The following is a 24,069-nucleotide window of genomic DNA, read 5'->3' as shown; positions in this document are numbered from 1 at the left end:
GGTAACTGTAAGTTTGTTTTCTATGTGTGTGGGTCTGTTTCTGTTGTATAAGTTCATTTGCATCAGTTCTTTAGATTCCACATATCAGTGATAGCATGTTATTTGTCTTTCTGGCTTAGTATGATAATCTCTAGGTCCATCCATGTTGCTGCAAAATGGCATTATTTCCTTCTTTTCTATGGCTGAGTAATATTCCACTGTGTGAATATACCACATCTTCTTTATCCATTCAACCTTTGATGTACATTTAGGTTGTTTCCATGTCTTGGTTGGGCTTCCCTGGTGGCTCAGATGGTAAAGAACCTGCCTGCAATGCAGGAGACCCCGGTTCAATCCTCTGGGTCAGGAAAATCCCCTGGAGAAGGCAATGGCAAACCACACCAGTTTTTGCCTGGAGAATTCAATGGACAGACTGGCAGGAGTCCATAGGGTCACAAAGAGTTGAACAGAAGTGAAAGTCACTCAGTCATGTCCGACTCTTGGCGACCCCATGGACTATACAGTCCGTGGAATTCTCCAAGCCAGACTGCTAGTGGCTTGCCATTCCCTTCTCCAGGGGATCTTCCCATCCCATGGATCAAACCCAGGTCTCCCGCATTGCAGGCAGATTCTTTACCATCTGAGCTGCAGTGCCTCCTCCAATTCCTTGCAGTCATTACCTGGACCTCTTTACTTATTTACATTATCTGCCTAGTTTCCAGATACTTGATTTGTTGTGTCTAAAAACTGTGTGAAGCCATTTCACTAGTTAAAGGGGACCAGGGAGAATGCAGAGGACAGATTCTTAAAGAATTCTGATGAATTACCTATGCACCAGGGAAATTTAAGGAAGTGGAGGCATCACCAGAAAAGTAGGCTTAAAGTGTGGGGAGTGTGGAATTATAGATGCTAAAGGAAGGTAGGATTTAAGGAAAGAAAGAGGGAGATTAGCCAGATAATAGTATTGCAAATGAACTAGATAAAGCCTAAAAAGTTTTCATCAGATGTAGGGACAAGGCATTTATAACTCAATTTATTTTCTCTTTTTAACATTCTGCAAGTCTTCTTTATAACCAGAGTCTTAATAGGCTCCTCTCGTTGCACTGAATAGGCACAGTGGATTTTGCTATGCACTCAGTTGGTTAGATTAATGGATCTGGCCTCCTTTTAATTCCATGACTGCTGGTAAATTACATCTAGCAGCCCTAAGAGGAAGAGTCTGAAAACAACTTCTTTATTTTGAAGTTCCTGAGATCCCCTTGGGCTTGCCTGGTGGCTCAGCTGATAAAGAATCCACCTGCAGTACGAGAGACTTAAGTTCAATCCCTGGGTTGCGGAAGATCCCCTGGAGAAGGGAAAGGCTACCCTCTCCAGTATTCTGGCCTGGAGAATTCCATGGATACTCCATGGGATAGCAGAGAGTCAGACACGACTTAGCTCCCCTTGGCCTCTAAAGTTAAACCTGTTTATATCCAGATTTTGGCTACTTATTTTACTTCTCCATCTTGAGAAGTATTTTGTTTTTAGGTTTTTTTTTTTTTTTTTTTGGCATTTTTTGCCAAATGAGAAAAGTTTGCTGAGGCCATTAATGTTTCATGAATAATTCTGAGTATTAAACCTATCATTATTCATTTCAAAAGTTGTATTTCTAAACTATCATTTAAAAAAGTTCTCCAGTGCATGGCCCTGTTTTTTTTCTTTTTTTAAAAAAAACAGACTTCACATTTCTCCATCTCTTAGTTTTAGTCACCTGCAGTTTGATTTAATTAAAATTGTTTTAAAGTCACTTATATTCTTGTTCTCAGAAGTCTTTATATTGTATTTGGAGAAAGAATTGTTTTCTTAATGAATTATTTAATAATGTGTTCCTGAAATCAAAAAGGTCCTGATTCTTAGTCCCTCTGCACATGTATTCCCTTCTCTGTGGGATGGTTCTGCCTTGATAGGCGAAGAGAGATGTTTTCTCCTTCTGAAGCAAAGAGCATGATTGCTTACAACCTTGTAACTTAAAAATAGTTTTCTCTGCAGATCCAGGGACAAGTATACTTAGTGACCATTATGAAGTATTTGGGCTCCCTAAAACCTAGGTTCCTCTTCAGTTACAAAAGTCACTTTGTGAATAGGTGTCACTGCTCTTTGCATCATCTGGTGGGAATTAGAGCTCCAGGAGCAAGTTCAAGAAAATGCTGGTATGCTGACCACTGCTTCCTATGAGTAGCAAAGTCTGTTGACTCGGACGCTCTGACCCACAAATCCTGTATGTTCTGCTAGCATCCATGCAGATGTGATAGGCTAACTTGTTATCTTGCAAATAAGGTAGAATCCTTACAAATAGCTGTGAAAAGAAGGGAACTTAAAAGCAAAGGAGAAATGGAAAGATATACTCATTTGAATGCAGAGTTCCAAAGAATAGCAAGGAGAGACAAGAAAGCCTTCCTCCACTATCAGTGCAAAGAAATAGAGGAAAACAATAGAATAGGAAAGACTAGAAATCTCTTCAAGAAAATTAGAGATACCAAGGGAACATGTCATGCAAGGATGGGCTTGATAAAGGACAGAAATGGTATGGACCTAACAGAAGCAGAAGATATTAAGAAGAGGTGGCAAGAATACACAGAAGAACTCTACAAAAAAGATATTCATGACTCAGATAATAACGGAGTGATCACTCACCGAGAGCCACACATCCTGGAATGTGAAGTCAAATGGGCCTTAGAAAGCATCACTATGAACAAGCTAGTGGAGGTGATGGAATTCCAGTTGAGCTATTTCAAATCCTGAAAGATGATGCTGTGAGAGTGCTGCACTCAATATGCCAACAAATTTGGAAAACATAGCAGTAGCCACAGGACTGGAAAATGTCAGTTTTCATTCCAATCCCAAAGAAAGGCAATGCCAAAGAATGCTCAAACTACCGCACGATTGCACTCATCTCACATGCTAGTAAAGTAATGCTCAAAATTCTCCAAGCCAGGCTTCAGCAATACATGAACCATGAACTTCCAGATGTTCAAGCTGGTTTTAGAAAAGGCAGAGGAACCAGAGACCAAATTGTCAACATCCACTGGATCATGGAAAAAGCAAGAGAGTTCCAGAAAAGCACCTATGTCTGCTTTATTGACTATGCCAAAGCCTTTGACTGTGTGGATCACTATAAACTGTGGAAAATTCTGAAAGAGATGGGAATACCAGACCACCTGACCTGCTTCTTGAGAAACCTGTATGCAGCTTAGGAAGCAACAGTTAGAACTGGACATGGAACAACAGACTGGTTCCAAATAGGAAAAGGAGTACGGTATGTCAGAAAGTGAAGAGGAACTAAAAAGCCTCTTGATGAACGTGAAAGAGGAGAGTGAAAAAGTTGGCTTAAAGCTCAACATTCAGAAAACGAAGATCATGGCATCCAGTCCCATCACTTCATGGCAAATAAATGGGGAAACTGGAAATAGTAGCCGACTTTATTTTTCTGGGCTCCACAATCACTGTGAATGGTGATTGCAGCCATGAAATTAAAAGACGCTTACTCCTTGGAAGGAAACTTATGACCAACCTAGATAGCATACTCAAAAGCAGAGACATTCCTTTGCCAACAAAGGTCCGTCTAGTCAAGGCTATTGTTTTTCCAGTGGTCATGTATGGATGTGAGAGTTGGACTGTGAAGAAGGCTGAGTGCCAAAGAATTGATGCTTTTGAACTGTGGTGTTGGAGAAGACTCTTGAGAGTCTTTTAGACTGCAAGGAGATCCAACAATTCCATTCAAGGAGATCAGTCCTGGGTGTTCATTGGAAGGACTGATGCTGAAGCTGAAACTCCAATATTTAAGCCATCTGATGCAAAGAGCTGATTCATTTGAAAAGACCCTGATGCTGGGAAAGATTGAGGGCAGAAGGAGAAGGGGACGACAGAGGATGAGATGGTTGGATGGCATCACCAACTCAATGGACATGAGTTTGGGTAAACTCCGGGAGTTGGTGATGCACAGGGAGGCCTGGCATGCTGTGGTTCATGGGGTCGCAAAGAATCAGGCACGACTGAGCAAGTGAACTGGACCTGGAACTGACTCTACAGTTCTTTAGAACCATGTTCTACTGGTGAGGAAATTGTGACTTAAAAAAAAAAAAAAGCAAAGAAAGCTTTATAAAACAATTAGTATTTATTTTTCATTAATAGATTGCTAATGCTTCATCTTCCTGTTTTCCTTATTCTGAATGTTGATTATCAGTAGGAAATGACAGTAATAGTTTTTCTGTGTAACTTTGTTCTTGCCGTGTTTATCTGCAGTCATTAGTTGTTTCCCTTAAATAAAAGAAATTTTGGGGAGCCTACTTATGCCCAATATTAAGTATGTAGTTTCTCCTGTGAGAATTTAGAGGTGTTATTGGAAATTGTATATTTTTTTGCCTCAATTTAGCATATATATCTAGCAGACTTTACTCGTTGCTTGTTAATGGAATTGGCCTATCAGAGATTTTAGGGGAATTTTGTCATATTATTACCCATAAAAAAACATCTACTACTGCTTTATTGACTACACCAAAGCCTTTGACTGTGTGGATCACAGCAAACTGGAAAATTCTTAAGGGATGGGAATACGAGACCACCTGACCTGCCTCTGAGAAATCTGTATGCACGTCAAGAAGCAACAATTAGAACTGGACATGGAAAAACAGGCTGGTTCCAAATAAGGAAAGGAGTACATCAAGGCTGTATATTGTCACCCTGCTTGTCTAACTTATACACAGAGTACATCATGAGAAACACTGGACTGGACAAAACACAAGCTGGAATCAAGATTGCCGGGAGAAATATCAATAACCTCAGATATGCAGATAACACCACCCTTATGGCAGAAAGTGAAGAGGAAATAAAGAGCCTCTTGATGAAAGTGAAAGAGGAGAGTCAAAAAGTTGGCTTAAAGCTCAACATTCAAACACTACGGTCATGGCATCCAATCCCATCACTTCATGGTAAATAGATGGGGAAACAGTGGAAACAGTGACAGAGTTTATTTCTTTGGGTTCCAAAATCACTGCAGATGGTGACTGCAGCCATGAAATTAAAAGACTCTTACTCCTTGGAAGGAAAGTTATGACCAACCTAGATAGCATATTAAAAAGCAGAGATATTACTTTGCCAACAAAGGTCTGTCTAGTCAAGGCTATGGTTTTTCCAGTGGTCATGTATGGGATGTGAGAGTTGGACTGTGAAGAAAGCTGAGCACCGAAGAATTGATGCTTTTGAACTGTGGTGTTGGAGAAGACTCTTGAGAGTCCCTTGGACTGCAAGGAGATCCAACCAGTCCATTCTGAAGGAGATCAGTCCTGGGTGTTCATTGGAAGGACTATTGCTGAGGCTGAAGCTCCAATACTTTGGCCACCTCATGCGAAAATTTGACTCATCGGAAAAGACCCTGATGCTGGGAGGGATTGGGGGCAGGAAGAGAAGGGGACGACAGAGGGTGAGATGGCTGGATGGCATTACCAACTCGATGCACATAAGTTTGGGTGAACTCTGGGAGTTGGTGATGGACAAGGAGGCCTGGCGTCCTGCAATTCACGGGATTACAAAGAGTTGGACACAACTGAGCGACTGAACTGAACTGAGCTGAGATTGTTAACACTAATGAAAAGATCTTTGGTTGTACTTTCTAAATTTATGGTATATAATTTACTAACTTTTTAAAATCTGACCTCAGTAGATCAGAGGCATCTTGCTATGATCCATGTATTATGAACCTACCAAGTATCATTGAACATGTAGAGCAAATATTGTGAAGAAGAGTCTTGCTTTACAAAACAAAGAGCCAATACCCAGTATTTCAAGCCTGCATCTTTCTGATTTTCTGTGGTCAGTGGGTACTAAGTGGAAAATTTTTATATGGAATTTTGACATATTTTATGGATTATATTCAAAGTTTCTCTTTCACTAATAAATTGTATTTTCAAAGTTGGGAAAGAAGTCAAATTGCAAATTATAAAGGAAAACAAAATATACTTTCCTGGTTACAGTAAGTTTACTATTATGTTCAAAAGCTAGATTATGAGACGATATTATAAATCACATCTCTCATGAGTGAGTTTATTTTAAAAAATCAAGCATAATACTTAATAACCTATTATTTCTGCAATCTTATAAAAATGTTTGATTCTATGTTTAAGTTTCAGAACGTGAGCATGTGAATACTTGTCCCTTATACATGGCAGTAATGCTTATCTATGCTGTAGAGAAAATGTTATAAACATTTTTGACAATGAAAAAAAACTATCAGAAATACCGAGCATCTTGAATCTTTCTGTATGTGAGTAAGGAATTTTTACTTATGAGGATGATAAGTTAGATCTAATCACAAATATTCTTGGTAAGCCAGGTTACCATCCTGTCTACAATGAGTTGTAAGGCAACTATTAGACCACAGTGATTTTGATATCTTCTTTCTGTGGGTTGCTGGAAAATAATTGTTTTTTTTAGTGATGGAAGAGTAAAAGGTGTAATAGCTTGTTAACCATCTGTTTTCATTTCCATAAACAAATAGTCATTTCAAAAGAAGATTGGATTTAAGGAAAAACTATATACAGAATATCAACAGACTTAGGATCACGGTACTCATATTTTATGTAATGAAAATCCAAACATATTAAATAGCTTATGAATGTTTTATCTTCTGAACAAAAGCAACTTAAAGTTAGTGCCACTGAACACATCTTTGATCCAGGTGAATTTTCTGAACAAAATTCAGATGAAATTGAAAATAGTAATGGGTTAATATAGTACAATAGATTTTTGTTTTGTCTAAAGTGAACATGAAATATCCCTGACTTGAATGGATTTTAAACAACTGCTCTCACACCACCATCAGTACCACAGCAACAAAACCAAAAACCAACAAATGTTAATTTCCTTGTTTATATGCTGGCAGGTGCTTTGTCCATTCCTACATCTCTTACTCTATATTAATCTTAGAATTTTAATATGAACTTTTGTTTTAAGTTTAGTATATTGGCTTAGCCAAAAAGTCCATTTGAGTTTCTGTAACATCTTACACTATGAAAAAAATCTGGCTTTCTTCACTCTATTATATTTATGAAATTCATCCACATTCTTGCATATAGCAAGTCTGTTCCTTCTCCTTGCTCCATTGTATGGCTATACCACAATTTACATACTCATTATGTTGGTGTTGGACATTGGATTCTTCCTCTTTTGGATTATTCTCAGTAGTACTGCTATGGACATTTTTTGTATATTTTAAAAAAGGTGTACATTTCTCTGGTATGTATATGTAGGAGTGGTATTGCTGGCTCCTAGTTTATGCTTAATTTTAGCTTTATTAGCTTTTAGTAAACCACCAAAGAGTTTACCAAAATGGTGTGCCAGCCTCATCACCAATGAGGAGTACCTGAAGCTTTGTGTTGTTATATATCCTTCCCAACATTTTATAATATTTGTCTTTTAAAGGTTTTAGTAAGTTACTCTGGTGGGGTTGAGTGGAATCTCATTTGGTTCTTAATTTGCATTTGAATGATAACAGATGAAGTTGAGTACATATTTGTGTGTATATAGAATAATTTGATTTTTTATGTTTGTGCCTATAAAAATTATTTGCCCAGTTTCTGAGTAGTAAGTATTAATATTTAAAAAGTTTTATGTATTATAGACGTGATTCTTTTATGTTTATTGCTCTCCCAGTATGTGACTTTTTCACTTTGTTAATGACATTGTTTCATGAACACAGGTTTTTAGTTTACCTTTTCCTTTATCCTTTGAACATTTGATGTCCTGTTTAAAATTAAATTATTTGCTTATGCCAGAGTAATGCAGATACCCTCTTCTGTTTCTCCCAAAACACTTTATTGCTTTATCTTTTGTACTTAGGTCTAAGGTTCATCTAAAATTGGTTTTTATATGATATTAATTCAGGATCAAGATTTATTTTCTTCCATTTGTATATTCATTTGACCCAGCAACATTTATTGAAAACATCATCCATTCTCTACTACTGTTTATAGAGTGTTGTTACATATCCAGTGGTCAGATATGATTGCATTTGTTTCCAAAATTTGTTCTATTGTCTTTCCTGTGCCAATACCATCCTGTCTTAACTAATGTTAGGACTATAAGCTTGGCAGTGTTATTCTTATGAAAGTTTGGCTTGCTTTTATTTGGCTCTTGGCATTTCCCTATTAAAGTTAGAATTAGCCTTTCAATTCCTACTATGAAAATGTTTCCTGATTGGGGCCATAGTAAATCTATGAATCAGTTTGTGGAGGATTGACCATATGTCTTTATCATACTGAGTCTGCCAATCCATTAAGACATTATGTCTCTTTATGTCTTTTACATCTGATCATGTATGTGTGCGTGTTTATGCTGTGACTTTGCTTGTACTTTGTTAGCTTTATTCCTATTTATTTGATATTTTCAGATGCTCTTGTAAATGTTTTATTTTCTTATTATGTCTGCTTATGTATAGAAATAGAACTGATGTATGTATATTGGTTTTATATTCAGCAACCATGTTGATTTCTGTTGTCATAGTTTAATCCATAAACTTTTTTTTTAATTTTATTTTATTTTTAAACTTTACATAACTGTATTAGTTTTCTTAGATACAAAACTATTTCATTGGCAAATACTATTTCGGTTTTTGCTTTTAATTGATTATTTCTGATTACAAAATATACTTCAAACAGTTTTAGTATATCTTTTACTCCTTTAAGCCATTAGAGAATATTAGAGATATTCTTAAAAACCTGCTTGTAATCCTACCATGATCTGTTGTTTGTTGTTCAGTTGCTAAGTCATTTCTGACTCTTTGCCACCCTATAGACTGCAGCATGCCAGCTTTCCTGTCCTTCATTGTCTTCCGGAGTTTACTCAAACTCTTGTCTATTGAGTCTGTAATGCCATCCAACCATCTCACCTCTGCCTCCCTCTTCTCCTCCTGCCCTCAATCTTTCTCAGCATCAGGGTCTTTTCCAATGAATCAGCTATTCACATCAGGTGGCCAAAGTACTAGAGCTTCAGCATTCGTCCTTCCCATGAGTTCAGTTCAGTTCAGTCACTCAGTCGTGTCTGACTCTTTGTGTCCCTATGAACCACAGCACGCCAGGCCTCCCTGTCCATCACCAACTCCCAGAGTCCACCTAAACCCATGTCCATTGAGTTGGTGATAGCATCCAACCATCTCATCCTCTGTCGTCCCCCTCTCCTCCTGCCCTCAATCTTTCCCAGCATCAGGGTCTTTTCAAATGAGTCAGCTCTTCGCATCAGGTGGCCAAAGTATTGGAGTTTCAGCTTCAACATTAGTCCTTCCAATGAACACCCAGGACTGATCTCCTTTAGGATGGACTTGTTGGATCTACTTGCTGTCCAAGGGACTCTCAAGAGTCTTCTCCAACACCAGAGTTCAAAAGCATCAATTCTATGGTGCTTAGCTGTCTTTATAGTCCAGCTCTCACATCCATATATGACCACTGGAAAAACCATAGCCTTGACTAGACAGACCTTTGTGGACAAAGTAATGTCTCTGCTTTTTAATATGCTGTCTGGGTTGGTCAAAACTTTCCTTCCAAGGAGTAAGTGTCTTTTGATTTCATGGTTGCAATCACCATATGCAGTGGTTTTGGAGCCCAGAAAAATAAAGTCAGCCACTGTTTCCCCATCTATTTGCCATGAAGTGATGGGACTGGATGCCATGATCTTCGTTTTCTGAATGTTGAGCTTTAAGCCAACTTTTTCACTCTCTTCTTTCACTTTCATCAAGAGGCTCTTGAGTTGTTCTTCACTTTCTGCCATAAGGGTGGTGTCATCTGCATATCTGAGGTTATTGATATTTCTCCTGGCAATCTTGATTCCAGCTTGTGCTTCCTCCAGCCCAGCGTTTCTCATGATGTACTCTGCATATAAGTTAAATAAGTAGGGTGAGAATATACAGCCTTGATGTACTTCTTTCCTATGTGGAACCAGTCTGATGTTCCATGTCCAGTTCTAACTATAGCTTCCTGACCTGCATCCAGATTTCTCAAGAGGCATGTCAGGTGGTCTGGTATTCCCATCTCTTTAAGAATTTTCCACAGTTCATTGTGATCCCTTGAGTAGTCAGGGTTGATTTCCTTTAGGATTAACTGGTTTGGTCTCCATTTTGTCCAGGAAACTCTCAAGAGTCTTCTCCAACACCACAGTTCGAAAGCATCAGTTCTTTGGCTCTCAGCCTTCTTTACAGTCCAACCCTCACATCCATACATGACTGCTGGGAAAACCATAGCTTTGACTATACTTTGTCGGCTATACTTTTGACCATACTTTGACAATACTTTGTCAGCAAAGTGACATCTCTGCTTTTAAATGTGCTGTCTAGGTTTGTCATTGCTTTTCTTCCAAGGAGCAAGTTGCGTTTAATTTCATGGCTGTAGACCATACTCAATGATTTTGGAGCCCAAGAAAATAAAATCTGCCACTCTTGCCACTTTTTCCCATCTATTACCCATGAAGTGATGAGACCAGATGCCATGATCTTAGCCTTTGAATGTTGAGTTAAGCCAGCTTTTTCACTCTCCTCTTTCACCCTCATCAAGAGGCTGTCTATTTCCTTTTCACTTTCTGTTGTTAGAGTGGTATCGTCTGCATATCTGAGATTGTTGATATTTCTCCTGGCAATCTTGTTTCTATGTCTAGACATCATCAGTTAAAATTTGTGTTCCAGATAGTTTTTATCATTGAATCATAAAGGACATACCTTTTTTTCTTTTTGCCTCACTGGGGAGCTTACGGGATCTCAGTTGAATCCCAGGCCCTCAGCAGTGAAAACACGAAATTCTAACCACTGGACAGCCAGGGAATACTCAAGGCCATACAGTTTTAAAAATGCTATTTCCATTTAATGACACAGACACTTCTCTAGAACAGGAAATGTTTTTTCCATATAATTTTTATTTGTTGTAAAATATTCTACTCTATGGATGTATGTAGTATTGTTACTTCTGAACATACTTGTTTTAATTTTTTGGTATTATGGACAACAGTGTTAAAGAGACATGAATGCGTCTTCATTGCTGTGTATTTTATTTTAAACAATTTCCTTTTTAAAATCCTTAGAAGTAGGCTTTCTGAGTTAAACTGTTACAGGTTTTTGAAACTTGCTGCCACAATACCTTCTAGAAATGCTGCGTAAATTTTCATTCACACCAGAAGTACACGAAAGTTCCTGTTTCCACACACCCGACCTTTGTTCAGATTCACACTTTTATGATATGGATTTTTTTTCCAAACGAGTTAAAAATAAAACCTAAATAGTCTTTTATAAACTTGTGGTTTAAAGGAAATGTTTTGTCCTTTTTTCAAGTATCAGTCTGCTTTCATTTTTGTCTTCTGTTCCTTATTCTTTTGTGTTAAAACTCTAGGGTTTTAAAATTTATCAAGTTATTGTCTCTCCTGACATTGTGTGAATAGACTAGCTCCTACCCCCAACTTTAAATTATCAAACCATTTCTGAATAGTAGAAGGGTGTTCAGTTCAGTTCAGTTGCTCAGTCGTGTCCGACTCTTTGCGACCCCATGAATTGCAGCATGCCAGGCCTCCCTGTCCATCACCAACTCCCGGAGTTCACTCAAACTCATGTCCATCGAGTCGGTGATGTCATCCAGCCATCTCATCCTCTGTCATCCCCTTCTCCTCCTGCCCCCAAACCCTCCCAACATCAGAGTCTTTTCCAATGAGTCAACTCTTCACATGAGGTGGCCAAAGTACTAGAGTTTCAGCTTCTGCATCAGTCCTTCCAAAGAACACCCAGGACTGATCTCCTTTAGAATGGACTGGTTGGATCACCTTGCTGTCTAGGGGACTCTTAAGAGTCTTCTCCAACACACAGTTCAAAAGCATCAATTCTTCAGTGCTCAGCGTTCTTCACAGTCCAACTCTTACATCCATACATAACCACTGGAAAAACCATAGCCTTGACTAGACGGACCTTTGTTGGCAAAGTAGTGTCTCTGCTTTTCAATATGCTGTCTAGGTTGGTCATAACTTTCCTTCCAAAGAGTAAGTGTCTTTTAATTTCATGGCTGCAGTCACCATCTGCAGTGATTTTGGAGCCCCCCCAAAATAAAGTCTGACACTGTTTCCGCTGTTGCCCCATCTATTTGCCATGAAGTGATGGGACAGGATGCCATGATCTTCGTTTTCTGAATGTTGAGCTTTAAGCCAACTTTTTTACTCTCCTCTTTCACTTTCATCAAGAGGCTTTTTAGTTCCTCTTCACTTTCTGACATAAGGGTGGTGTCATCTGCATATCTGAGAATTGATATTTCTCCTGGCAGTCTCGATTCCAGTAGAAGGGTGTTAATTGCAGTCAAATATCTAGCTTCCTCCTCTGTGAAGCACCATAGACACAGTTTAATGTCACAGATTACATACTCTTCTGTTTTGGGTAAAGATGAATAAAAGATGATTGCTGTTTGCCAGGACCTCCATTCCTTTGGATTCCCATAGCACATGAATGTTTTTCTATGATAACCTTAGTCACATGGCACAGCATAATTTACTTATAAGTCTTTGCATTTATTAGACTGTGGCTTTATTTATATTTTCATTCTGAACCTAGCCAACGATTGACACATAAGGTCTTTCTTGGGTGAATACCTTAACCTCTTTAAGTCCCAGTTTCCCCATCTGTGTCATGACGATAAATATATTATCTGCCTAACATTGTTACTATGAGAAACTCAGTACTTAATTTGGAGATTGGCAGATAGTAAGTCAACAGTAAATGGCAGCTCTCATTTTTATTCCTATTGTAACTCTAAAGATCCTGAGCTCATATTATTATTATATTGAAATCTAACATTATTATATTACCCATTGGTCTTTTGTTCAGTTCTTTGTGGATTGATGGCTACTTCTACTTTTTGTTGGATTTTAAAGTTAATTCAATTCGTAATTAAAATGATTTATAATTGTAAGTGGCAACAGAACAAATTTAAAATACTTCTGGAATGGTGAGAGCTTGAAGCTTAGTTGGCCCTTTTATATTCTATTCCTTTTCTCTCTGCCTCTTTTGTTTTCCTAGATCTCTGCCAGTACACTGAAGTTTCTGTGTATCTGTAAAACAATAATTTGCCATTAATATCTTCTCTCACTAGCTAATCTCTAGGGGAAGAGGTGGTAGAAACCACCACTCTGTGGTATTGCTACAGTTTAATTAAAGGTGTGAACAGTCATCCTCTGCCTTTCCCCCTGCCCCCACAAACCTCAGGAAAGAATGTGGTGGCAACTTGAAATCTTCTTTAAAAAGTTTAGATCCTTAGTGCAGCACTGTTAGAGCTTTTTTTAAAGAAACCATTGTACTCTGTGTCTCTTCTTCCCATCATGGATATTTGGCTCAGCTGATCAAAGGAAGGGTATCTGTTGTATATACTTTTATATGTAGTGAGTTAACCAAATAAGGCCCTTTCTTTTGCATTCCTGTTACTACCCTTAATTAAGGTTCTGATGAATGCCTGTGTGTACTTTACACTTATCACAAAGGAGCTTGGGAAAGTCTTATTTGCACAAGTACTGTGGAAATGTAACTTGCCCCTTTGTAAATTGTTGTTCCAAAGTAGTAAGTTAGACTACAGCATTAGATGTTTGCACAGTTTTTAATAATTCACTGTGTGAAATCACTGGGTTTTCAAAAGACTTAGGATTTGCATGCACCTTAAATACTGGAGGGAGGATGATTTTTTTATGGTGATTGATATCAAATGGTGTCTTATTTGGCCAATCAGTTTGTTTTTTATACTATATACACAAGACAGAATTCTCTTAACATTTCCGTACAGAAGAGAAAACACATACCCTTCTTAAATCAGTAGTTCTTTGTTTACTATTTTAAAAATTTTGAATATTATGGTTCATGTCCCTTTTATGTATTAAATATTTGAAACTTTAATTTGGAGAAGAAAACGGCTTCTTAGGCACAGCTTTCAAGTTAATTGTAATGAAGTTGGACATAATTGCATACTTACACTTCACTGTAAATAAAAAGCCTCCTCATATTATCAGAAGTTTTCATTGTTATTTTAAAACAGCAGCATCTTGTTAACCTTAATCAGAGCCTGACGTGTGTTTCTTCTAAATGGCTTCTGATGTGGTGTCTCTCTTCAGTTCTCTGTGGTTTCCTGTTTTTTTCATACATAGAGCAAAGCCTTTTGATGTATTCAGCCTCATTTTTTTTAATGGCATATCAAACATAAACTTTCTTATATATACAGTATAGCATTGTTAGGCTGTCTCAGCACTCACTTATTCATCTTGCCACAGACTGTTCCTTCTCTGGAATTCCTCCAGCACTTCCTTAATACCCCTTCTGTAGTCTTTAGCATTACAGATTTATTTCTACCCTGAAAGTGTGTGTTCTTCAAGGGCAGAGATAGTATCTTGTATTTCCATAATTGTATTTCTCCACAGTGCCCTGCCTTAGCAATTAATAGATACAATAGATCAGTGACTTTCAAAGTGTTGTCCCCAGCAACATCAGCATCACTTGGGAACTTGTTAAGATTGTAAGTTCCAAGGCTCCACCTCAGTCATACTGTATCAGAATATCTTGGGTTGATCAGTTTCTGTGCTAACAAGCCTTTCGGTGATTCTGATGCATGCTCAAGTTTGACAGCCACTGCAGGAGATAATTACGGAATGAATACAAACCTTTTACCTTTATGGTGATGCTTCACTGGAAGGATTAGTATCACACGGGTCCAACTAATTTAGTCCATTCTGCTTGAGTCTTAATTCTCAAAGAGATACTAGTAAAGAAAAATCTTTATTTAAATATTTGCAATCTTAGAAGAGAGTGTATATAGCTTTTATAGCCATCCTATTATGAAAACTGGTCTTCCCTGGTGGCTCAGATAGTAAAGAACCTGCCTGCCAGTGCAGGAAATGTGGGCTTAATCCCTGGGTCAGGAAGATCCCCTGGAGAAGGAAATGGCAACCCACTGCAGCATTCTTGCCTGGGAAACCACATGGACAGAGGAGACTGATAGGCTTCAGTCCATGGGGCTGCAAAAGAGTCAGACATGACTCAGTGACTAAACACAACAATTATGAAAACTGCAGCTTAAAATTTTCAACATATGAATGATTATTTTCTTCCACTTGTTCAGAAATAGGCATTTAACATTCCGAATGGAGGAAAAGTGAAGAACAAATAATGAATGTTATTCATTTTCATGGTGGACAGGAGGTGGGTGAATGTTGGAAACTGGTCAGGTAGAGAATAAGTTGGGAGACTTTCCCCTGGGTACCATTCTATGCTCTTCAAAATTTTTGAACCATGTAAGTGTATTACCTAAAAAATGTTGATACAAGGGTTTTAAGATTAAGTTGATCAGTGAGTGTTGAATAAATAACTTTCCATTTGATACCCAGTGGGGTTGGTTAAAAATTATTGAAATTTCCCTTTGCATTAGTATGAAAGGTTAAATAAAGTGGTTTTCCATCTCTTTAGAACATATCAGGATGGTGGCAGAAATATCTTGATGACTTTCTGCCTGAACTTTCTTATGCAATGAACAAAGAATTCTTGCTATTATGTGAACACATCATCCTGTTATTACTTTAAGAAAATAAAGGAAGAGGTCAGACATACAGGACTTTGATCTAATACCCTCTTTGGAAGCATTTTTAGAAATATCTTGATTGTCGAGGACTGTTTGAGAGAAAAATTGATCTGCATTTTGGTCACATTCTTAGCAAATGAAAAATAATCCATTTAGCAAAACCCATTACATATGTTCTGAATTATAAATAGTATTCTCAACTATTTGTCTTTTAGTACAAATACAATTATATTAATGTTATGATTGAATTGTGCTGTTTCACTGGAAGGTATGTCTTAAATGACACTTGATTCAATTACTCTTTTTTTCTTGCACAGAACTATTGTACCATGGAAAGTATTCAGACAGTGCCTTCATGAGGTGCATCAGATTAGCTCTGGCCTGGAAGCAATGGCTCTAAAATCAACAATTGACTTGACTTGTAATGATTACATTTCAGTTTTTGAATTTGATATTTTTACCAGGCTATTTCAGGTAAGCTTCGTATTTGCTTAATCCTGCCCTCTCTTCTACTCTCTCCCTTCTCTGTGTATGTGTGTCTTTTGCACATGCGTGCATAATGTACATATATATGGGAAACAGTCTCATTTTTGATAGTCTCCCATTTAAAAGCAGACTTCCCTTGTGGCTTAGCTGGTAAAGAATCCGCCTGCAATGCAGGAGACATGGGTTCGATCCTTGGGTTGGGAAGATCCCCTAGAGAAGGGAAAGGCTACCCACTCCAGTATCTGGCCTGGAGAATCCCAGGGACCATACAGTCCATGGGGTCTCAAAGAGTTGGACACGACTGAGTGACTTGCACTTCACTTCATTTAAAAGCAAGTTGTTGGTCATTGCTCTAAATTTAGAGTTTAAGTTTGGGATATCTGGTGTTCTGATAATAAGCAACTGGAAGTTAATAATAAGCAATAAGCTTATTGCTTATTATGTAAAGGAGCTTTGCTTTCTAAAAAGTCCCTATTTAGTTTCTCACTTTACTTTGTTGATCATTCTAGCCCAGTAACTGACAGAATGCAAGTTTTACAGGTGGCCATTTGCTGAGGTTGTATCTCAGCAGCTCCCTTTACCTCCCATATCCATTAGATGAGAAGGGAAGTAGTAAGCTTTGGAATAAATAGCAAACTTAACCTCTTCTGTATAGGAGATTATTATGATGTATACTGACTCTACAGCTAGCTTTGCTCTTTCAACCATATGTTATAAACATTTTTCAATGTCAGTGAATATTTTCATCAGTGTAATTTTCAGCTTTCAGTTGCTACAGAATATTCCATCAAAATAGTCTGTTATTAATTTAGCATATCTCTCATTTGGGAAATTAGGTTTTCCTGTTTTTTTCCCTGATATCAGTGACTTTGAGATTAACCTTCTTTTCCTATTTATTGTTTTTGTTTTTGAATCATTCTTTTATGATTGTCTTCACATAGCTATTCAGAAGTAGGTATCATATAATAAAAGCTGGGTATCATCATTTTGTGCTTTTGTATGTGTAGACAGAATTACCCTAAATATGAAGACTTGCAATTTGCTTTGAATTTGCCTCTGCCATTAAATTGCATATCATCTTTGAGATTCAAATGGTCATAAAATGAGAATCCCACCTAAAATCCCTGAAAAATTATATAGCAAGTGAGGTTTAATTGATCAAAAATGAGGCTTGCTTATATTCCAACACAGTTTTTCTTTCTTTTTTTTTTTAGTCTGCAGTAAGATTTATTCTGTTTGAAACATACTTTCAACAAATGTTAGAGTATAATATTGGTTTTCCTGTTTCTCATGTTGTAAGAATTTTGCTTTTCTGATTTATGACTCTGGTTGGTACTTGCCTGCAAGGATCGGGTAACTGACTTATGTAAGAAAACAAGATTACATGGGATTAACTTTTAATTTATAAAAGAACCCATTAACAGAGGGCAAATTAACTCTTATCGACAATACTTACAGAATACATTTTACTTTATTACAACTTTATAAACATAATTCTACCTAGATGTATAGAATAGAAAATTAGATAAGTAACTGCAGAAAGTACGCTTTTGGTTGTTTTCAGTTTACAGTAGTTTCATGATTATTCCCTTGGTATATGTATGTTGTCAGTTAATGTTTTTCCAATGACTTTAAGATACATTTTAGGAAAAGGTTGTGTTATCTGATACTGATTATTTTATAATGGAACTTCTCCTTTCTTTAAAAGTTTCTGATAATTTTACATGTACTTACTGAACATGATACCAAGACGTTCTAATACTAGGCACTCTGGTTCTTCCCCTTGGGAAGGAAGAAAACTAAGTTGTTTTTTTTTTTTTCATACATTAAACCTAACTTTATTTTAGAAAGAGTGTATTTTTTTGTGGGGAGCCTGGATGACTTTCAATCAGAATGTTAAATACTAGAAAGCCTCAGAATTATCTATCAAAAGTATGATGGCAATTTAGTGTTGGTTAAACACTTACCCAAACAGCTGCTTAGTATGTATACATATTTTCTTATAAGCTGTTTCACTTTAAAATAGCCAAGTAATCTTAACACTCTAAGGTGCATATATCTTCTTTATGCTCCAGGGGATGGGAGAGGAAAAGAATCTTTTAAGTAGAGCTACTGTGAAAAGTATTAGGTAACAAAACAAAACAGTGCCAGTGGACCAAAGTATACCTGGTGTCTTTGAAAACCCAGGCTTACAGAAGTAGCTAAAGAACTCTTGTTAGCCCCTGTGTTTTTCTAAGATTCTTTACCTCTCATTTCATTAAGCTTATACTGTAATCATGTATGTGTTTTAAAATACAAAAAAATTGGTTTTGTGTACAGAAAGTGGATGTATTAACTTTTACTGATCTTTTATTTTTGTATAACTTTAAAAATTGAGTAATATTTTCCTCTTATAGTTGTGTACTCTATATTTAAAATGTAAGTTTTATGGTTACTATTCCTGCACGGACATACATTCTGCTCTACTTGTGATATAGATGGTAAAGTGGTTGTGAATTCTTCTAGCTTTAAACTGTTGGGGGTGGAGTATTTAGCAGAATGGGATCTGAAAGTGGGCAAAGGACACCCTCAGGATTGGGGTTTGTTCTAGAGATCTAGCATCAGGTTTGAAGAAGGTGTCAGTTGGGGCAAGGAGATGGAGTTGAGACTTGTCTAGGACATGAAAGAAGAAAGCTGGAGGATTCTGGTCTCCCCGTCTTCCTTTCTTCCCTCATCCTGATATTTTGCCAGAACTTGAACAGTGCTGTGAGTCCCTGGGAAGATCTTGCAATGGCTGTGTTCCTCCGTCTGCCTGTTACCTTATCCGTCTCCCCTCCAGGTAGTTCAGAGATGCTGGGATTGTCAAGTGCTCAAGTCCCAGATTGGAAATATGGGGCTTTTACATTCTTCTTTGCTCTCCCTGGGGCTGCTGCTCCTTCCTCCTTCCATTTCCCATTCTCTTCTGTAAGAGAAGACTGGATTGTTGAGAAGTGGGGCAATAAATGGGATGGGTAAGGTGGCAGGATAAGGAGTGAGTGATTTGGGGCTATATGTAGTGCCTATGGAATGTACAGCATTGTGGAATAGGGAGAAAAAGAGGTGAAGGAAGTCATCTTCGCAGTTAGGATTAAGAGAGAATCCTGGCAGACCAGCCAAGGTTCTGCTGCCAGGGTAGGTTGTAAATCAGTAAATGAGTGTTCCTGAACACGGTGACCTTTGAGAGAATGGAGGGACTAGTCTTCTTAAGATACTTCATTAGTTTTTGTAGTCATTTAAGCATCTCCAAATAGGGGCTTCTCGAGTGGCCCAGTGGTGAAGAATCTGCTTCCCAGTGCAGGAGCCACAGGTTCGATCCCTGATCTGGGAAGGTCACACATGCCATGGAGCAACTAAGTTCATGCACCGCAACTGTTGAGCCTGCGCTTCACAGCAAGAGAAGCGTCACAATAAGCAGCCTGTGCACTGCAGCTGGAGAGTAGCCCCCGCTTGCCGCAGCTAGAGGAAAGCCCACACAGCAGTGAAGACCCAGCACAGCTAAAAATCAATAATTTTAAAAAGAGAATCTCCAAATAATGTTGTGTTTGGTGTGTGATAAAAGATTTCCTATAATATAACAACAAATTGCAAAAATAATCACTCTTCAAAGCACTTTACTTTGCCCACTTTATTTAGCCATTCTTGGGCAACATACTTTAAACACACACACACAAAATACAAAACTACCACGTGTTTCTGACTGTGGGTTTCATTCTCAAATAAAATAGTGCACAGACTTCCTATTAAGTATATATATTTGCAGTTAGAAGCTAGCCCTTGGAATTATTACCAAGAAATGTTTGCTATATAGCACAGCATTTGGCTCAAAACTCCACTTGTATTTGGTCTGTGCATGGGCTGTCTATAAAGTTCAGCATTGTTTTTTTTTTTTTTTTTAAAAAAAAACAAAACAGCTTTCATTAATTTGTGTGGATTCTAATTGAAGTGACCCAAATATTTTATATTCTTTTCATCCTTGTCCTTTATAGATGAGGAAGCAAAACAAAACAAAACTCAGTGACTCCTGATAGTTATTATTCAGTTTTTTTAAAAACACATGCTAATACTCTTCCAAGTATTGTTTATGTAATTTTTAGTCATCCCTTAAGAAGAAAATTAAAAACATTTTTTTTTTCAAGTACATAGACAGAACCTCTCATAAGACTGTTCTCCAGAGCTCATTTTTCCCCAATTAGGTATTTTAGTGTGATGGGGAAATACCCTAAAGATTTTTCTTGTTATTTCGGCAAAGGTTAAACTCTTCATTATTAAATCATTCTTAAATCATTCTTTCCCTTGTTATCCTCCTCTCAAGGGATATAATCCTAAAAGAATCCCGCCTTGTAAATTTGAACCTTGCTTAACAATAACAAGGAACAAGTCTCAAAATAAACAGAAGCAGGAGCCTTCCACCAGTAATCGAGTCTAGGATAACTATTTTGACAACTTTCACTTGGCAACACAGAATACTTTTTTTTTTTCTTTTATGTAGAAGATTTGAGTTAATAATTTGGTACATTAGATAGAGTATGCTGCCAATTCCTTGGGATAAATGTAGCTTGAGCCTTAAAGATACAGAAGAGATAATTCATTCAACACCCTCAAGCAAAGTTGTTTATTACTGGCTGCCTTTTTTCCCTTGCCATTGCCATGATTTGGAGGGACAACTAATCCCATTAGAGAGAGTGATAACAAACCCTGTGTGTGTGTGTGTGTGTGTGTGTGTGTGTGTGTGTGTGTATTTCTGTGAAGGATTTCTGTAGAATTCACCTCTAAACTGAACCTTTTCTGATTTTCTAATTGTACAAGGATGAACCAAATGTTAGAACTGTAGTGTGTTACCATGGGAGTCAAGGCTTTTTAGACAAGTCAGTTCAGAGCAGCTATCCTGGTTGCTCTGCTCTGATGCTGCTTTAGTGCTGGTCTCCCTTTGGGAAGCAAGACAGGCATGTTCCTTGTTCTTATGAGCTTAGGGTCAGTGTGTGGACTTTGCCAAATCACTCACATTCCTTGATAGTCTTTTGTTCTACAAAATGTGATGTCTAAATGTTAGAGTAGTGAATAAAACAGACACACAGGGAGATGAGGCATAAGATGAGAAGTAGTGATTTCGGTCTGAGAGGGCTATGTTGAGGAAAAGATGTTTGAAGAGGAAGGAGTCACATACATATTTGAAGAATTCAGGTAGAGGGATCAGCAGATTCAAAGGCTCTGAGGTGAGAGAGTATTATTATGTTCAAGCCAGCAGCAAAGTGATCCACAGGTCTAGAGGAAAGGCAGAATGTGAGAGAGTCACAGCAGATGGGGATACAGGGGAACTGGGTCTCAACTTCGTAAGGTCCTTCTAGGCCATTTATAAGAACTTTGGCTTTTAGTCAAAGTTAGAGAGTTTTGAACCAAAGAGTGATGTGGTTTATGTTTCAAAATGATTGCAACTGCTGTATTGGGAATAGAATATGTGGAAAAGAGATTATGTGGTTTTCCTTTTTGCTTTCAATATTTTTTTCCTAAAATCTGTTTTCTGCATAATTATATTTCTCCAAAATGAAAGTAAGTAGTTTTATGTTTGCTTTTGGATAATATGTTGACCTAAACCATGTAAACTCATATTCACTTTAAAAATATCCAGAAGAATTTTAGTATGTGTATTAAATAATGGCTTGGTGTGTAAATGATAGTTGATATTCTCTAGGTAACCTTTTAATTTACTTATACTTTTAGCCTTGGGGTTCTATTTTACGGAATTGGAATTTCTTAGCTGTAACACATCCGGGTTACATGGCATTTCTCACATATGATGAAGTAAAAGCACGGCTACAGAAATACAGCACCAAACCCGGAAGGTAAGACTTTTTGGCAGTAATATTATGTAATGTATGTAAAGATGGAAAGTCCTCGGTGGTTCATTCCTAAGTAAATCAGTTATACACATGGGGTTGAGGGGAGGGAAATGCTAATAGACCAAAACAGTGCTTCCTAATTCAGTTACTCAAATTGGTATGTTATGCTTGTTCTGAAACTTAATCTTCATAAAATGAAAGCGGATATGGTAATATGTAATTTGATGAATTTAGAGAATAAGTCTCAGAGTTTAAAATTGGAATAAGATATTAGCATATTAACTCTTTTCATGACATGTGTTTGTGTATAAAATTGTTTATTTGAGTACTTAAATACTGTGCTAATGACAAATCAGTTTCATGTTCATTATTTTAGGGTATTTTTCAAGACATTCAGTTTGGTTCTATGATAATCACGTAATTACATATAAATACATATTAATGCATATAAGTACATTTAAGTGTACAGATACATGATGAATGTGTAGCAAGTTCATAAACATATAAAACTGTTGCTAGCACTCCCAAGCAGTGTCATGTCCTTGAGAACTTCTTCCATAATCCCTCATGCTGGTGTTGAAATCGAATGAAACTCACAGAGCTTAGCTGTGTGATCAGCCTCTCTGGCTTTGTCTAAGAGAGCAGACCTTATTAATGGCATATCTGGGATCAGAAAATCTCTCTCCCCTGGTGCAGACATTTTCCCCATGGCCAGTCTAGAAATGGACCAGGCACATAGTAGGCATTTGTGCTGTGGCATGCAGTCTACTGGATATGATGGTCATGACAGTGAGACTGCCCTTCCTTACTTAAAGCATTTAGTAGGAGACACCATCCCACTGTTCATGAGAGCACTGATGTTCATATAGGGGTCATTTCATTTTAGAAGTTGAGTATTTTTCAAGTCTACCTTTTTCTTCTGATACCGTTTTTATTTGATTTTTAGTGCAAATGTCATTTGTCCTTTAAGAAAGTCTTTTCAAACAGTCAGTTATGGATGATTTCTTCCCTCTTTGCCATAATGGAAAAATTTCCACCTCTTATATTTCTAAGAATTTTATTGTATATTAGAAGGCGGTTGTAGGTACAGAAAACAGTGTGGCTCCTGTGGAGTCACCGGTTTAGACAGAACTGGTTCTCAATGTGACTACAAGAGCAGGTCAGTCATTGTGCACGTTGACAGTGGCTTAGGTGAGTCATTTTGTTTCATTCAGGGATCTCTCATAACCAATTTTTTCCATAACTTTTGCTCTCTTGATTGACATCAAAGTATCCTCTTGTTCCTGGAGTATGATTTGAAAGATATAATACCATTGAAATCATTCTATCATACAGATTTAACACAGAAGTTATTTGGGAAATTATCTCCAGTTCTAAAAAAAATAATAAAGTGAGTCCTTTTTGTGTTCTCTTGTTCAAGATCATGGAGATAATTAATGACCGTGTTGGAAGTATTAATAAAAGCCAGAACTCATCACTATTCGAATAGTGCTTTTAAGATAGTGCTCTCTGAAAGGATGTCTTCTTTTCCTTCCCTTCTTGCCTTGTATCAGTTATTTCTTCTAAGTTTTCCTTAATGATGAAATGATCAGTCTGTGGTAAACTGTTGTATGTATGTGTGATAGGGTATTTAAAATGTGTTTAGGAAAATTCAGTGAACAGCCAAATGATTTTAATAAATATTTGCTGGAGTGGTCCTTTCTCTCGGAAAATAGTTCATTTCTTTAGTTTCATGGTAAAGAAAATAGTTGGCTATATTTCAAGGACATTTGAGTTCTTAAGGTTGTACTTTATTTGGATCCAACTGACAGTCATGTCTATGTGGAATTATTTTGGATGATTATGATTAAGGATGCTAAGTGAGAGGTTGATATTTATTTTTCAGCTTTCTAGGAGAATGTTTTTAGACTTCTTGAAAAGTCCTTTACAACAGTTCCAAAACCAATATGAAAATCACTTCTTCCTTTCTTTAAAGAGCCCAGTTTTCTTCAAAGATGAAACCACATTGCAGTACTTGATATCCAAATTAAGTAAATCTAATGACTGTGTAGCTGTTATATATGCTAAATTATCTGTTAAAGTTTTTATTACAGTACTTGTTTAATCAATAGCTAATGTCATTAACAGATGTTTATTTCTACCACATACAT

General features: G+C 37.2%; 1 protein-coding gene across 14 annotated transcripts in view; it reads left to right on the top strand.

Moving 5' to 3' along the window:
- CBLB (Cbl proto-oncogene B) overlaps positions 1–24,069 on the top strand; it is a 224,662-nt gene that overhangs the window by 99,739 nt on the left and 100,854 nt on the right. For all 14 annotated transcript variants that reach the window (XM_044941414.2, XM_044941433.2, XM_025283292.3 and 11 more), the window contains 2 exons: positions 15,896–16,052; positions 21,801–21,922. In XM_044941414.2, the coding sequence (XP_044797349.1) occupies positions 15,896–16,052; positions 21,801–21,922 (279 nt within the window). The remainder of the gene's footprint in view (positions 1–15,895; positions 16,053–21,800; positions 21,923–24,069) is intronic.

Source organism: Bubalus bubalis, chromosome 1, assembly GCF_019923935.1.
Source record: "Bubalus bubalis isolate 160015118507 breed Murrah chromosome 1, NDDB_SH_1, whole genome shotgun sequence".
NCBI lineage: Eukaryota > Metazoa > Chordata > Mammalia > Artiodactyla > Bovidae > Bubalus > Bubalus bubalis.
The sequence above is the reverse complement of the archived record's forward strand: the minus strand, read 5'-3'. Positions and strand labels throughout refer to the sequence as shown.